Source organism: Macaca mulatta, chromosome 12 (assembly GCF_049350105.2).
Source record: "Macaca mulatta isolate MMU2019108-1 chromosome 12, T2T-MMU8v2.0, whole genome shotgun sequence".
Lineage (NCBI taxonomy): Eukaryota > Metazoa > Chordata > Mammalia > Primates > Cercopithecidae > Macaca > Macaca mulatta.
The window spans coordinates 26,004,473-26,018,338 of record NC_133417.1 but is presented as its reverse complement, the minus strand read 5'-3'; the positions used below and the strand labels follow the sequence as shown (position 1 = coordinate 26,018,338).

General features: G+C 42.9%; 1 protein-coding gene across 5 annotated transcripts in view; it reads right to left on the bottom strand.

The window, feature by feature from the left end:
• MGAT5 (alpha-1,6-mannosylglycoprotein 6-beta-N-acetylglucosaminyltransferase) overlaps positions 1–13,866 on the bottom strand; it is a 336,921-nt gene that overhangs the window by 46,584 nt on the left and 276,471 nt on the right. For all 5 annotated transcript variants that reach the window (XR_013401979.1, XM_015109959.3, XM_015109960.3 and 2 more), the window contains exon 12: positions 7,786–7,935. Coding sequence is in view for 4 of the 5 variants with exons in the window: in XM_015109959.3 (XP_014965445.1) it covers positions 7,786–7,935 (150 nt within the window). In the remaining variant the exon portion in view is untranslated. The remainder of the gene's footprint in view (positions 1–7,785; positions 7,936–13,866) is intronic.

Below are 13,866 nucleotides of genomic sequence, written 5' to 3'. Positions count from 1 at the left end.
CTCTCCAGCGGAAAACAAATGACCTCTGTCAGGCCATGGTTAGACATAAGATAGCACAGGGAGTCCAGATCTTTCTGACTGAGGAGAAAAGTGCTAGAAGATGCAGATCAGGATCTCTACAGGTTTAGTCAGATAATCCACAGTGCTTCCTGACCTCTGAAAATCAGGGCCTGCCATAAAGTGTGGATACCTTCACCAACTCTAAATTTCAAAGAACAACTCTGGAGGAAATGTAAGCAGCACAATATTTGTCTATTTAAACAGAAAATCTTGGGAAAAATTTAATCAGCTTCTTTAGACCAACCAATCTGAACCCATTAATTAAAAGGATGAGGCTGTTGCTTAATGGACTTGAATGTGACCTAGGTTTAATTATATTTGAATAACAATATGAACCATCTCTTCTGCCCTGTGGGCACCAGAGTATCTCAGTACACATAAAATAAAAACTTGAGGTTAACTCTCCCAAGCCTCATATGTTTAGAATGAAGCCTAAGCAAATACAACATAATTTCCTGGCAATGAGTGTTTTTGTCACACAAGTAGGACTGTAGGAAATACATTATTTGGAAACACCAAAATAACAGTTTTTTTGTCATTTCAGTCAATAAGCAATTTTTTTCTTGCTTCCTGTGTGCTTATTACCTGTGACATTACAATGGAGCAGATGTATTAAGGTCAAATAGCACATCTGAGGTTTGAATGAAAACACAACAGGTGGAGAGAGTTCATCACCACCAAACAGTACTCTGTAAACTTCCTTGCACTTATGGTTTTGCAACACACTGGCACCTTAATCACACTGAACTGCTTTTCCCCTAATTCCCTGCTATTCTGCCTGCTTACCAATTTCCTTAGCAAGGAGGCAAGAGACACACTGCCAGAATGTTCTCAAGTGCCAAGGCTTAACTCTGCCGGAGAAAACTGGCCATATTTTATTTATACTTCACCTGGCCTTCAGAAGCCCAGAATCTAATGAGGATATTCCAGATGACAAAATATCTCCATGGCTGCAACTCCAGCTCCATCAGTGAGTATTTCTACATAGAGGGATTGTGGGATCTAGGATTAAATTTTTGAACTAATGCTAAGCAGAGAGAACAGATGAAGCACCATACGTTTTCTTCACAGTATAGGATTGGGACGTTCCTACATATCCATAAAGGGTCTAGTAAAACCACTCAGATTTTTCCTACTCTGTGAAAGAAGACACAATTTTTTAAACTGCTAAGTGGAGTACTTAAAGAATCCTTTAAACATGGATAAAGGGGGTTCTTATCTATGGGCTTGGTCAGTTTCACTCTTGATGCGGAACATTGAGGATAATCCTAAATAGGAAACACACACACAACACATACTTTTCTGGCCAGTTTTAATTAGTGAAGTTGGCATGGTGACTCTAGAGGGAAACTGAGCAATGAATTACTCCCGGTTCACCAAATGAATTGATGAATCCATTATTGGCACAAAGTGCCCAGAACAATGTGGTAATTTACAGCACAGGTTCGGGAGTCAGACTGTAGGCTTCACAGGCCTGGCTCCATCGTTGCCTAGGTTAGTAACTGTGACAAATTGCTGGATGCTTCTGTCTATGGATTCTTTAAGGCCCATTTATAAATCTATTCTATTTATAGGGCCTTAGTCCAGGTAACAAGCTTGCTAAACCTCAGTCTTTTCATGTATAAAATAATACTGCTTTATTTCATGGGGTTGCTGTGAGGATTACATGAGATAGTACACGGAAAGGATTCATTCCAAGTCTTGGCGCTTAGTAAGTGTTGGATAATCAGTCACTCAAATTCAAATCCATATGTAACTTCACACAGCTGCATATTACGGCCCTGTATCATTTAGACAGAGTTTTGGTGTGCAGGAGTTATGTTTGTGGGTTTACAAGATGCTCAGCACCTGCATGTATGAATTCTTATTGTTTCATAAAGTATCTGTACTAAAAAAGGGGGAGGGACATTCATCAGAAGAGAGAGATAAGAGATGATATGGTTTACAGTGAATGCCACATAAGCCAGTCCCACAAGTCACACGCTATTGCTAAGCTTTGCTTATTTTTATACAATGACTGGGAATCATTACATTAATGTTTCTGGTAATAGGCATCCCTTTTATATCTTAAAAATAACCGAGACAAGGGCTGGGTATGAAGAAAACAATTTTCCCAAAATGTGATGCTTTTATGTAGCCCAAAGGGACCCTTCTCTGGCCATCTGCCTTCTTTCAGGTACCTGATGCTTAAGGAAGGGATAAACAGTGGCCAAACTCTCTCCCGTCCAGGCTGGCTCTATCCTCCCAAGGGCTCCACAAGCCCCTGACTCACATGACCTGAAGACTCTCTAGGGAAGAGCTGGAAGGGCCACAGAGGCTAAGAAAAGAAGACCCACGAAGCATGTTTACATGCCCAAAGCAGACTTTTGTCAAAGTCTGCTGCTAAACCAAAGACTATTTCCTGAAGACCAGCCGGCTGATTATGTCCAGCTACCTAAATACCCTTTCAGAAACAAAAACCCAAACCACAAACAACAGCATCAGGATAAAAAGTTCCTGAGTTTCGGTCATCTGAAAGCCCGAATATAAAATCAAACACATTACAATTCACATTGTAAATTTATTAACTTGGAGATGGGGGAGTAAAAGAGTATTTGCATAAATTTAAACCTGTAGATGCTGAACATGTTCAGCTAGGCCAGCCTCAAGTGCTCACCATTAAAAGTCCACTCAGGCATCACCTCCTGGGAGGGCCCTTTCCTGACCATGCCTCTCTCACCCAAATTCCACACCAGGACAACCCCTCAGCTGCCAACACGGAGGCAGCAAAACAGGCTTATTCACGACTGGAGCCTCAGTGACTGCTTCATTAAAATGGTACTGTTTATAACAGTACCAAGATTACTGGATTTCTGTGATGAAAAGAGAGAATACACAGAAAGGGCTTAGCATAGGGCCTAGCACATGGTTGAGGGGAGAGATAATGGCTGTTACTGTTACGGTAAATCCCATACGCAGGTGCACCGCAATAGCATGGAGGTGTTAAACTGTGACTGACAGTGGCTCCTGTCCTCTGAATGGGACTGCCCCATCCACTACATTGATTTCACAAGTCACAGAACCACATTTTACACAAATGAACTGTTGGCCCCACTCAGCGTGACAGTAAAGTTTTATGTTGGTATCATTATTTCATATTACGACTAGTTCTACCTGTGTACGATCCACATTGTTACAGTTACCTGCTTTCCTCTTCCAGCACACCTGTATGCTCCTTGTTGGCAAAACTGCTTGAGTCATCACTGTCTCTAGAATGGCTAGACTAAGGCCTAGAATATATCTAGTACTTAATATTATACTTACTTGCTGGATGAAAGAGCAAAAGAATAAATACTATGAGACTGGATCTTTCCAGCAATCAAGTGTCTCTGTGCACAGAGGTTGAACATGTATTTATTTGAGTGTGGGGATGCACTTTTGCTCTGAAAGTCAGACAGGGTTACTGACTCATACCTCTGTACACTCCTCAGTCTACATACATGTATGGATAAGGGGGAAGGAAGGAGGCATGGATGTGTTCATTCAATTTTTTTCCCCATCTAGATGGCATGGGAATGATTTGAAGTATGCTCACTAGGATGAAACCTGCCTCAATTAGCTGCCTGAGGGCAAATGGGAACCAGTATCTGTAACAGAAATAGAAGGACTGCTCCCCCTAAGGAAGTAAGCTCTTGGGCTATCACTCACAGGGCCTGCAGATATAAGCAACATCACAGACAGGCAGGCATGGGGTATCAGAAGGGTAGTGTCCCTAGCTCGGGAGATCTAAGAGATCTAGGCGCAGCGTATATGATAACAGGAGGAAATCTCAGAGATCCCAGATGGTCAATGTGTTTCATTTTGGCTCCTTCTTTCCTTCTTTATACAATCATCTAAATGCCTTTTATAAACCAGGCACTGTGAATGCACCTGTGGATAGAACAAGCAAAGGCCCTTGGCCCTCATGCAGCTGCATGAGAGTCTGCTGCCTCAAGCCCTGGGTTTTTCAGACAGCCTTTTTTAAAGACAGGGTCTCCCTCTGTCACTCAGGCTGGAATGCAGGTATCCTCAGCTCACCACAACCTCAGCCTCCTGGACTCAAGTGATCTTCCCATTTCAGCTTCCTGAAAATCTAGAACTACAGGTGAATGCTACCAGGTACAGCTAATTTTTTGGGCATTTTTTGTAGAAATGGGGTTTTGCATGTTGCCGAGGCTGGTCTAGAACTCCTTGGCTCAAGCAATTTGCCCGCCTCGGCCTCTCCCAAAGTACTAAGATTATAGGTGTGAGCTACTGCACCGCACCCGCCTCAGACAGGTTTTGTGACACATCCAAGCTCAGTAAGAAGAGACATAGTGCGTGGGGGGCAGGGTGGCACAGTCATTCATGAGGATAAGATGAGTCAGAGGGAGCACTGCATATTTGCCAGGCCTGCCCAGGCTCCTAGGTGAGTCCCACAGGTAAACTGATAAGCTGACATGATGGGGAAACAGGACCGTCATGACCCAGCCAAGTCTTGGAGAGGTGAATGAGTGGAGGTCTGGGTACAGAAGGGGTACAGCGACAGCACGTGTGGAAGCTGCAGCTTTGCCTGTTTTTTTCCCCAGAGCCAGAATTTGTTTTCAACTGTAGAAAGGACGGTACTGGTCCAGCTCACAAACCATTCAGTGAGTTGCAGATGCAAATGCACTATTCAGTATCATATATGAAATAGGGAAGACTAGGGGAGGTGGACATGAAGAGGTTAAAACCAGGAAGATGAAGAAAGAAGCCACTTTAAAAGAGATGGAGATTTAAAGCAAAAATAAAAACATGCCACCCTAGTGAGTCCTGATTTGCTGGCTTAAACTGTACTCCTGGGGTTTGCTGGACTGAATGACTCGGCTGTGGTCCTGTGATAAGTAATTCATTCATCCAAATCTATACCCCAATTAGAAGAGTCTGCTAGATTCCAACAACTTCCTGGCTCTTTTAGCCCCAGAAATAGTGTTATATTCAATTCCTTCCATCTTCACAGGTCCCCTGAAGCAAGAGGCTACTGATGACACTTGCACCCCTAATGGCACGCCTGGACAAAATTCTGCTGAGCAGAGGGTTTCCTAAGTTTAGTGCAGAGATTCACAGATGGCTTGTAAAGAAAAACAATGAGTCAGAAGCTGATCAATCATCAATCATCTCTGTCTCTAACCCTCTTGAGGAGATCAGCCTTGCTTCTCGCACCAGTAAGAAGTCCAAGAAGTGTGTGAATCCCATTCATGCTGCAGACATTTGCTTCTTGGCAGCTCCAGTTCCCCATTTCCAACGTGGATTGGAATAAATCACTTTTAAATTGCTCAGAGACACAGAGAAAGGAGTCAGAGACAGAAAGGGTTATAGATGCAAAGCCTGACTGGTCTTTCATGTCATTATTTCAAAGCCGAAGGTTCACACATTTTGGAGCCTGTGGCCATGTGCCGGGTGTGAGGAGAGCCTCAGCTGCCCCATCCTTGTCATATTTGCCAAATGTCTGAGCCATGATTCCACTCAGAGTATTTTAATATACTCTACTCAAGGAGCAGGCAATAGGTAATGGGATCAGTGACATCCTCTACACTGGGTCCCAGTTTTTCAAGGATGAACATATACCCCTCGTGCTCTTTAACTGAGGCTGCAATCCTTGCTCATTAAGCAAACTTGGACATCTTGGCCTGGGCCTTCCCTGTCTCTTTTCTTGTCCTCCCCTGGACATCAGTGATCTCCATTTTGGCCTATTTCCTACTCTCTGACAGGGTAATGGATGGTAGGTAAGTAAGGGTTCTTTTAAAATTCGCAAAGCTGAGAGAGACATTCATGAGGTTGGGTTAATAAAAGTGTGCGAGACAGTAATGACATGCTGCTGAGAACCAGCTCTGCCAAATGTTTTTTAAAGGAGCTTGAGCTCTTTCCACAATCCGATGTGAAAAAAAGTAAAATGAGGCAAATGGCAAAAATAGCACTGCCATTAAAGGGCCCAGGCATTCTGATGATTCTAAAATGTCAGCCTAAGACAGAAGGTGATGGAAAGCAAAGAGTGAAAACTAGAGAACACACTTCACTCCTGGATAATCAAAAACAGTCATCAGACTACAGATGACCTTGGAAGGAAATAAAATCTTAAAAGAAACCAGCTCTTTGCCCAATAAGCTAAAGAATTTGTCAAATTATTTTATTCGTGGCATCATACAAATGCCTTGGACATAGAAAGGATCAAATACATTTACAGGTGGAGAAACTGAGGCAAAGAGCAGATATACATTCTTTTGGCTAGTGGGTGTCCACTAAGCGTTCTTAAGTTTGAGTGTTTATGAGGACCGTACATCAAGGGGCTAGCAGAGCCTTAATTTGCAATTAAAAAAATCATGAGTTAGGGCCACCTCCAAGACGACCCTGGCTTACTGTGGGCAAGCCAAAGTCTCTAGCCTATTTCCTCATGTTCAAAACAAAGTTAACAATAATACCTGCTCTATCTACCTCTTAAGGCTGTTGTAAGAATCAAAGAGGCTAGCATATATGAATACACTTTTTATAAATGCAGTATCACATGATGATTGGGCAATCGAGATTATGCCATAGAAGTCCACCTGCTCAACCTCTCTCCCCTACCTTGAACATGAAAACAAAGTGAGCCAGAGACGAGAGCTGAGAAATCCACTACTGACAATAAGCTTCCTTGTGCTTAGGACATACCACGAGAGAGATCCACATGCCTTCTTCACACTTGCAACCCTTGTACAACGCCTAGCACATTGCAGCTACTCAATAAATATTTGTGAAATTCATGAACAAAAACTTATTAATAAACCTGAGGGAATTTATCTAATACACTGAAGTGCCAGTCAACCCTTCAAGGCCAAACTTTGGTTTCTTCACAAGTTCCTGAACTTCATTTGGTACTTCCATGGCAGAATTACAGAAAGAACACAGACCACTGGGTGGACTTCCCTACAGTGTCAAAGCAATGGGTCATCACGCTACTGCTGAGCAAAACGATCCTCAGGGGCTTGCCTGGCTACCTCCACCACATGGTCTGAACTCTGCCTCCATCTGTGCCAATCAGACCCTCACATCCCCTCATCCAATTTTACCTCCACTATTTTTCAACACTTAGACTAGCTGGGTTGGCTTCTAGCCCCTTCCTGAATATGCCATCTGTACTTCCACCACCTGACTCTAACTCCTGTCTGGCCCACATGCCAGGTGTGTCTACACTCCATCCATCTTTCGTCTCTTGCATCTCTCCTGATGCTTGCTCTTCTTTCCGAGCCCACAGGGACTTTGCCCTCATCTGAACTTCTTCACTGTCCAATGCGTACTTGGTGAACAAGGAGGTATGAGGAAAAGCTGGTTGGGAAACCCACTCCTTGAATGGTGATGACTGGGTTGGGGGAGAGTTCAGCACCCCTGCCTTACTATGAAAGCTGCTGCTGTATTAGACGGTCTGTCCTTCCAGGCAGGGCCTTACCTTTTCCATTTGCAGCCTTATCCCTAGCCCCTTGCTTGACACCTAACACTGAGTAAATACGATTTTTGAATAAATCAATGGACAAACATAGCAATCTCATTCCACAATTCGCTAACTTTTCAGCTGCCACTGGTCTAGCAAACTGCTGCCCCAAAATAGCCAAAAGAGTTTATTGCAGCACTGAAAAAACAAGCATGAAATATTCTGATCACATTTTCACAGCCAATGGCATTAACCTGAACACCACATTCCTGGTGAATTTTTACCTTGGTTTCTCGAAGAAGAAACTGCAGGTCTCGTCCACTGAGGATACCATGGTTTTTCACGTAACTGGGAATATTCTTTGTGCTGGAGCCATAAACAGTTGCATGCACTTCCATGTATGTGTGAATAATGTCCAAGTAGATCTTCTTATTCTGAAGAGGAGAACAAGCAGAAGACATTTCTCTTTGTCTTTCATTTGCATAACAACCTGTGTCATGGAACAGAACTTCTAAGACTAGAGGTCACAGAGTTCTTAACATGCAGATCACAGGAATTTGGCAATCAAACTGCTAAAATTTCTTTTAAAAGTAATCTGAATTGACAAATGGGATCTAATTAAACTAAAGAGCTTCTGCACAGCAAAAGAAGCTACCATCAGAGTGAACAGGCAACCTACAGAATGGGAGAAAAGTTTCGCAATCTACTCATCTGACAAAGGGCTAATATCCAGAACCTCTAAAGAACTCAATCAAATGTACAAGAAAAAAACTAACAACCCCATCAAAAAGTGGGCAAAGGATATGGACAGACATTTCTCAAAAGAAGACATGCATACAGCCAACAGACACATGAAAAAATGCTCATCATCACTGGCCATCAGAGAAACGCAAATCAAAACCACAATGAGATACCATCTCACACCAGTTAGAATGGCGATCATTAAAAAGTCAGGAAACAACAGGTGCTGGAGAGGATGTGGAGAAATAGGAACACTTTTACACTGTTGGTGGGATTGTAAACTAGTTCAACCATTGTGGAAGACAGTGTGGCGATTCCTCAAGGATCCAGAATTAGAAATACATTTGACCCAGCCATCCCATTACCGGGGATATACCCAAAGAATTATAAGTCATGCTGCTATATGGACACATGCACACGTATGTTTATTGCGGCACTATTCACAATAGCAAAGACTTGGAACCAACCCAAATGTCCATCAGTGACAGACTAGACTAAGAAAATGTGGCACATATACACCATGGAATGCTATGCAGCCATAAAAAAGGATAAGTTCATGTCCTTTGTAGGGACATGGATGCAGCTGGAAACCATCATTCTCAGCAAACTATCTCAAGAACAGAAAATCAAATACCGCATGTTCTCACTCATAGGTGGGAACTGAACAATGAGATCACTTGGACACAGGAAGAGGAACATCACACACTGGGTCCTATTGTGGGGAGGGGGTGGGAAGGGATAGCATTAGGAGATATGCCTAATGTAAATGACGAGTTAATGGGTGCAGCACACCAACATGGCACATGTATACATATGTAACAAACCTGCACGTTGTGCACATGTACCCTAGAACTTAAAGTATTAAAAAAAAAAAAAAAGTAATCTGGTTGGACTTTGAGGACATAAACAGTCATATGGCCATTATATAATTATGTAAGAAGAAATACATTATATGTCAACATATTACTGAATACCAACTGTATAATTTTGCAAGAAGAAATACATTATATAGCCAACTGTTTTGAAGTATCATCCTTGCTTTGTGAATTACCAGGGACCTAACAGTTGCTTTTGGCTCTTCCTACCTCTATGAGAGGAAGTTTGGGGAAGGACAGCCTGGGGAAGGCAGTCAGTTGGACTGGAATATTTACCCAGAGATGCTAAGCTGTCCCAGAGGAATACAAACATCCCCAGCTCTTGCCAATGTTTCTAGTGATGATTAACTCATGTTGTCAGAACTGGATCCCACCTAAATCGGGATCATGGGAAGATGAGAGTTTCTCACAGCTGGAGAGATAATGAGAATACTCAGGTAGATAAAAGTAGAAGAAGAGAATAAATGTCAATTTTGATGAGCTCCAAAACATTCAAGAGTAGTTTTACTTACAGTATTAGAAGCAAAACCAAACCCCTTTTCTTGTATTTGTAGGCACTGAATTTTGAGGCACATTTTCTAAAGCAAAACTACCTGTGAAGTGGAAGCAAGTTCACTTTTTCTATCTCTGGGTTTCCCTGTAACTAAACTCTACAAGCTGGGGTTTGTGGGTTTTTCTTTTCCTTTTTTTGGGAAATTTTCAAAAAGTCAAGTTCTGTAATGTTTTCCAGTTGTATAAAAGTAGGACAAGGTTTCCTCATTCTAAGCCTGTTTTCAGACACTCCAGGCAAATCCAATAGCTGGTTTTGTGACTTAAGACCACAAGGGACACGGGGTGTGGTATCAGCAGCCAGAGTGCAGGGAAGCCCGGAGGCAGTCTGTAAATGAAGCAATTCATGATCTGGTCTCTGCCATTCACTGCCCTGGTGATATTACCAAAGACCCTCAACTTCAGGGGAAACATTTCAAGTGATGTATCAAAAGTCTTCACGACTGGGAAAACTGCACAGTCCACATTCTTCATTTCATACACCAGGATGACTTTGTTTGCAATAAGCAAGACCACCCTTGCCACCCTAATGTATGAATAAAATGAACAGTGGGACTGAAAGTTTAATTCCATGCCATGTCTGGTATGGCCACAAGATGCTGAACTCATTACCTTAGAAATGTATACTTTTAAATTAGTACAGACGCTTACACCTACCTGGCATATGTTAGTTTGAAGGGTTCTAGGATATGGTTCATTGTGCTAGATGTATCTGGTAACTCCTGCCCCCACCCACAGCTCCTGTTAAGTAGGCAGGGGACTCTGTTATCCTGCCCCCACTGCTGGCTGCTAACCGGCCCAGGGTGTGTCTGACCTGAGGGGACCCAATCCTAGGCTGGCCAGCAGCCCAGGAATGATGTAGCAGGCTCAGGAAGGCAAGGGGAGCCAACCAGATGCTCTCTTGGGAACTCAGAATCCTTTATACTGGGAGATTACTGCCAGATGGCCACTGGCTTTAGAGCAAAAAGGTCATTTGAGCATTGAAGTCTGGGCAATTACAAGCCAGATAACAAGTTCTGAGGAAACTGGTTGCCAGTTTTGGCGGGTTGGGTGGGAAAAGAACCAAGTAAGGGCTAAAGGAGAGGGGAAGACACAGGCAGTCGGTAATAAGAGGGACCCAAGAACGTGACTACAACCAAAACATCACCACTGCAAGCATGACACAGAGAGAGAGAAAGAAAGGAGGAGTAGAATGAGAGTAAGTACTTCCAGAGAGAGTGGGAAAAGAAAGCAGAGAGACAGAGGAGAAAAACTAGGGCCTAGAGCTGCTCTGGCTCCGATCCCATCCACAGTGGTTCCCTATCCTAAATTCCCAGGTCCCTCTGGATCCTTATAATAAACGCAGCTCTTCCCAGACCCCACCCCATATTTTTACTTGAGTTTCTCTGGGTGGATTTCACTCATCTACGAGGAGACCTCTCGGGACAGCTTGCTGGCCTTAAAGCAGGAATTGGGGGCTGCAGGTGGGGACAGGCATCTCTCCTTTACACAAAAGGAGGCATTTTGCCTAAAAAGTCAGTTGCCAACTACTGAAGATGGGCCAAAGACCACTAGGCTATGTCTGTGGTGACCTACCGGGCAGACCAGTAAATAGTCCATTTGGTTCCTGTCCTAGAGAAAAATATCCACTGTAGACACACTCAAGATTAGGGTTCCCAGACTAAATGCCTGGGAAAGTAACAAGGTACTAGATCACATATGTATTGCCATTAAATCCCAGAAAAGGCTGGGGCTTCTTGAAGTATAACAAGGGGGCAAGTTCAGGCAAATACAAAGAGGTATATGTAAAGACTAATAAAGTATATGAACTTACTCTTATGCATGGTAAAATCCAAAACTAGAGATTACCTTCAGAAAGGATTTACTAATTTCACAAATGTGAAAATCTCAACAGCTGATTAGAGGGGAAAAAATGTTTCAAATATAACTTTAGCCTTTGACATTGATGTAACAATTAGGTACTTCTACCTCAGGTCTCTTGTTACCACTTGTAAGAGTTCTGAGTAGAATCCTGGTGAAGATGAACCACGCTATCTATTGCAGGTAAAGGTGCCCCAGAAGGCTTTCAAACCAAACTCACAGCCAAGTACCTACACCAGATTTGCACCTGTGGTTCTGTCCCCTTCAGGCTCCATGGAAACACACGTTGAATTAGTCACACAGTTCTGTATATTCTGCCTCCATAATATCAAATTGGTCTCCTCTTCTCCAGGGTTGAAGGTTCAGTTATTGCCATCAAGGGGCTCAAAGGATCCCCTTCTGTCTTCACAGACACTCTTATCTTTTGTGTTTAAGATACAGGATATTCAGGATTTTAAAAATTAAAGGTGTCCTTGTCTGCCTTTCCGCTATGCATGGGAAGGCTCAAAGTGGGGAGGGGTTAGAGGTAAGAGACATTTTCCAGCATACACTCCCCCGTCCCTTCCTTACTTTGGTCATCCAGGCCCAGGGTGAAGGTGACCATAGGTGACCACCACAGACCTGGATGTCCCACTGATCTAAGAACTGGATCAAGATCACTTCTTAGAAAGCTTTCCTTCTCCAATTTAAGAGACTAAGGTCAAAGAAAATTATCTGCTCCAAAAACTTTATCACCAACAGATCTCTGGAGATGCAGTCAAAAAGGGCTTACACTTGAGTATCACATCACAGCATGCAACCACCTCTGTCGCCCAAAGGTTCCAGCTAAGCAACCAGCAGCCCCCCTAATGCTTTTATTCTCTAGTTCAATTTAAATTCCCATTAAGAACAACTGATCTAACTGATTAAAATTTAAATCTACCTAAGCTCATTTCGGGGGAGGAGATACAAACGGAAAGGAGAACGCATGCCGGAGTCAGTGAGCAGTGTTGTCAGTGTCTTTTCAGCTGTTTATGGTCGTAGCTGGAGGCAGATACATGTTCAGAACCAGTCATAAGATATTTAGAGCTTGGAGAGAAAGCTTTAGAAAAACAATTCAATCTACGCAACGCTCCTGTAAGTCCACAGCAGGGGGAGTGGTAGAATGCAGAACCAGAGAATCAGAAGCTTTCCCCAACTTATTTTAAAACATTTTTAAATTGATACATAATTGTACATGTTTATGGGGTATATGTGATATTTCAATACATGCATACTACATGTGATGATCAAATCAGGGTATTTAAGGTATCCATCACCTCAAACATCTATCATTTCTTTGTGTTGGGAACATTTCAAGTCCTTTCTTCTAGCTAATCTGAAATACACAATATACTGTTGGTAACTATAGTCACCCTAGTCTACTATTGAACACTTCAACTTATTCCTTTATCCTGTATGTTTGTACATTAACTCACCACTCTTTATTCCCACCTACCCCTTTTCCCAGCCTCTGGTATCTATCATTCTATTTTCTACCTCCATGAGGGCCACCTTTTTAGCTCTTGCATAGGAGCGAGAACATTCGACATCTGTGCCTGGCTTATTTCACTTAACATAATGATCTCCAGTTCCATCCATGTTGCTGCAATTTTTTTAAATGGCTGAATCGTATTCCATTGTGTATGTACACATTTTCCTTATCCATTCATCCGCCGATGGACACTCAGGCTGATTCTGTATCTTGGCTATTGTAGACAGTGCTGCAATAAACATGGGGATGCAGATATCTCTTTGATCTCCAACTTCCTTTTTAGCTGGTGAATTAGGGTATAGGAATGTTCTTTGGTGAATGGCATTATCCTCCCCAGTAACGCCCCTGCTCTCCACTGCAGACATACGTATTTCTCCTGGACATCATTTCCCCTCATTCATGCAGCATCTTATGACTTGTCATTAAAAAAATTCTGTAGCTCAGCCCAAAGTTGGCTCCTCCAGTGGTGAACATCTGTGAGTCTTAGGCAGCAGTACTCCTCCCTGGGAACTGCTGTCAATCCCTCTCCAGGGTAACAAAACCAGACTGCAGAGGCAAGTGTGTGTCCCACTCCGTGGAGGGCAGAGAAAAATTTAAGTCCTACAGAGAAGGCCTAACAGGACAGAGTGGCAGGGTCTCGGTCCACAGCTCAGATCATCCAAAATGCTGAGCACTGGAGCATTTTCAACTTCAGATTTTCGGGAATAGGGATGTTCAACCAGTTAAGTATTCGCTAATATCCCCAAATCTGAAAAAATCCAAAATCAAAAACACTTCTGGTCCCAAGCACTTTGGATAAGGTATACTCAGCCTGTAGCGGCTTCTCC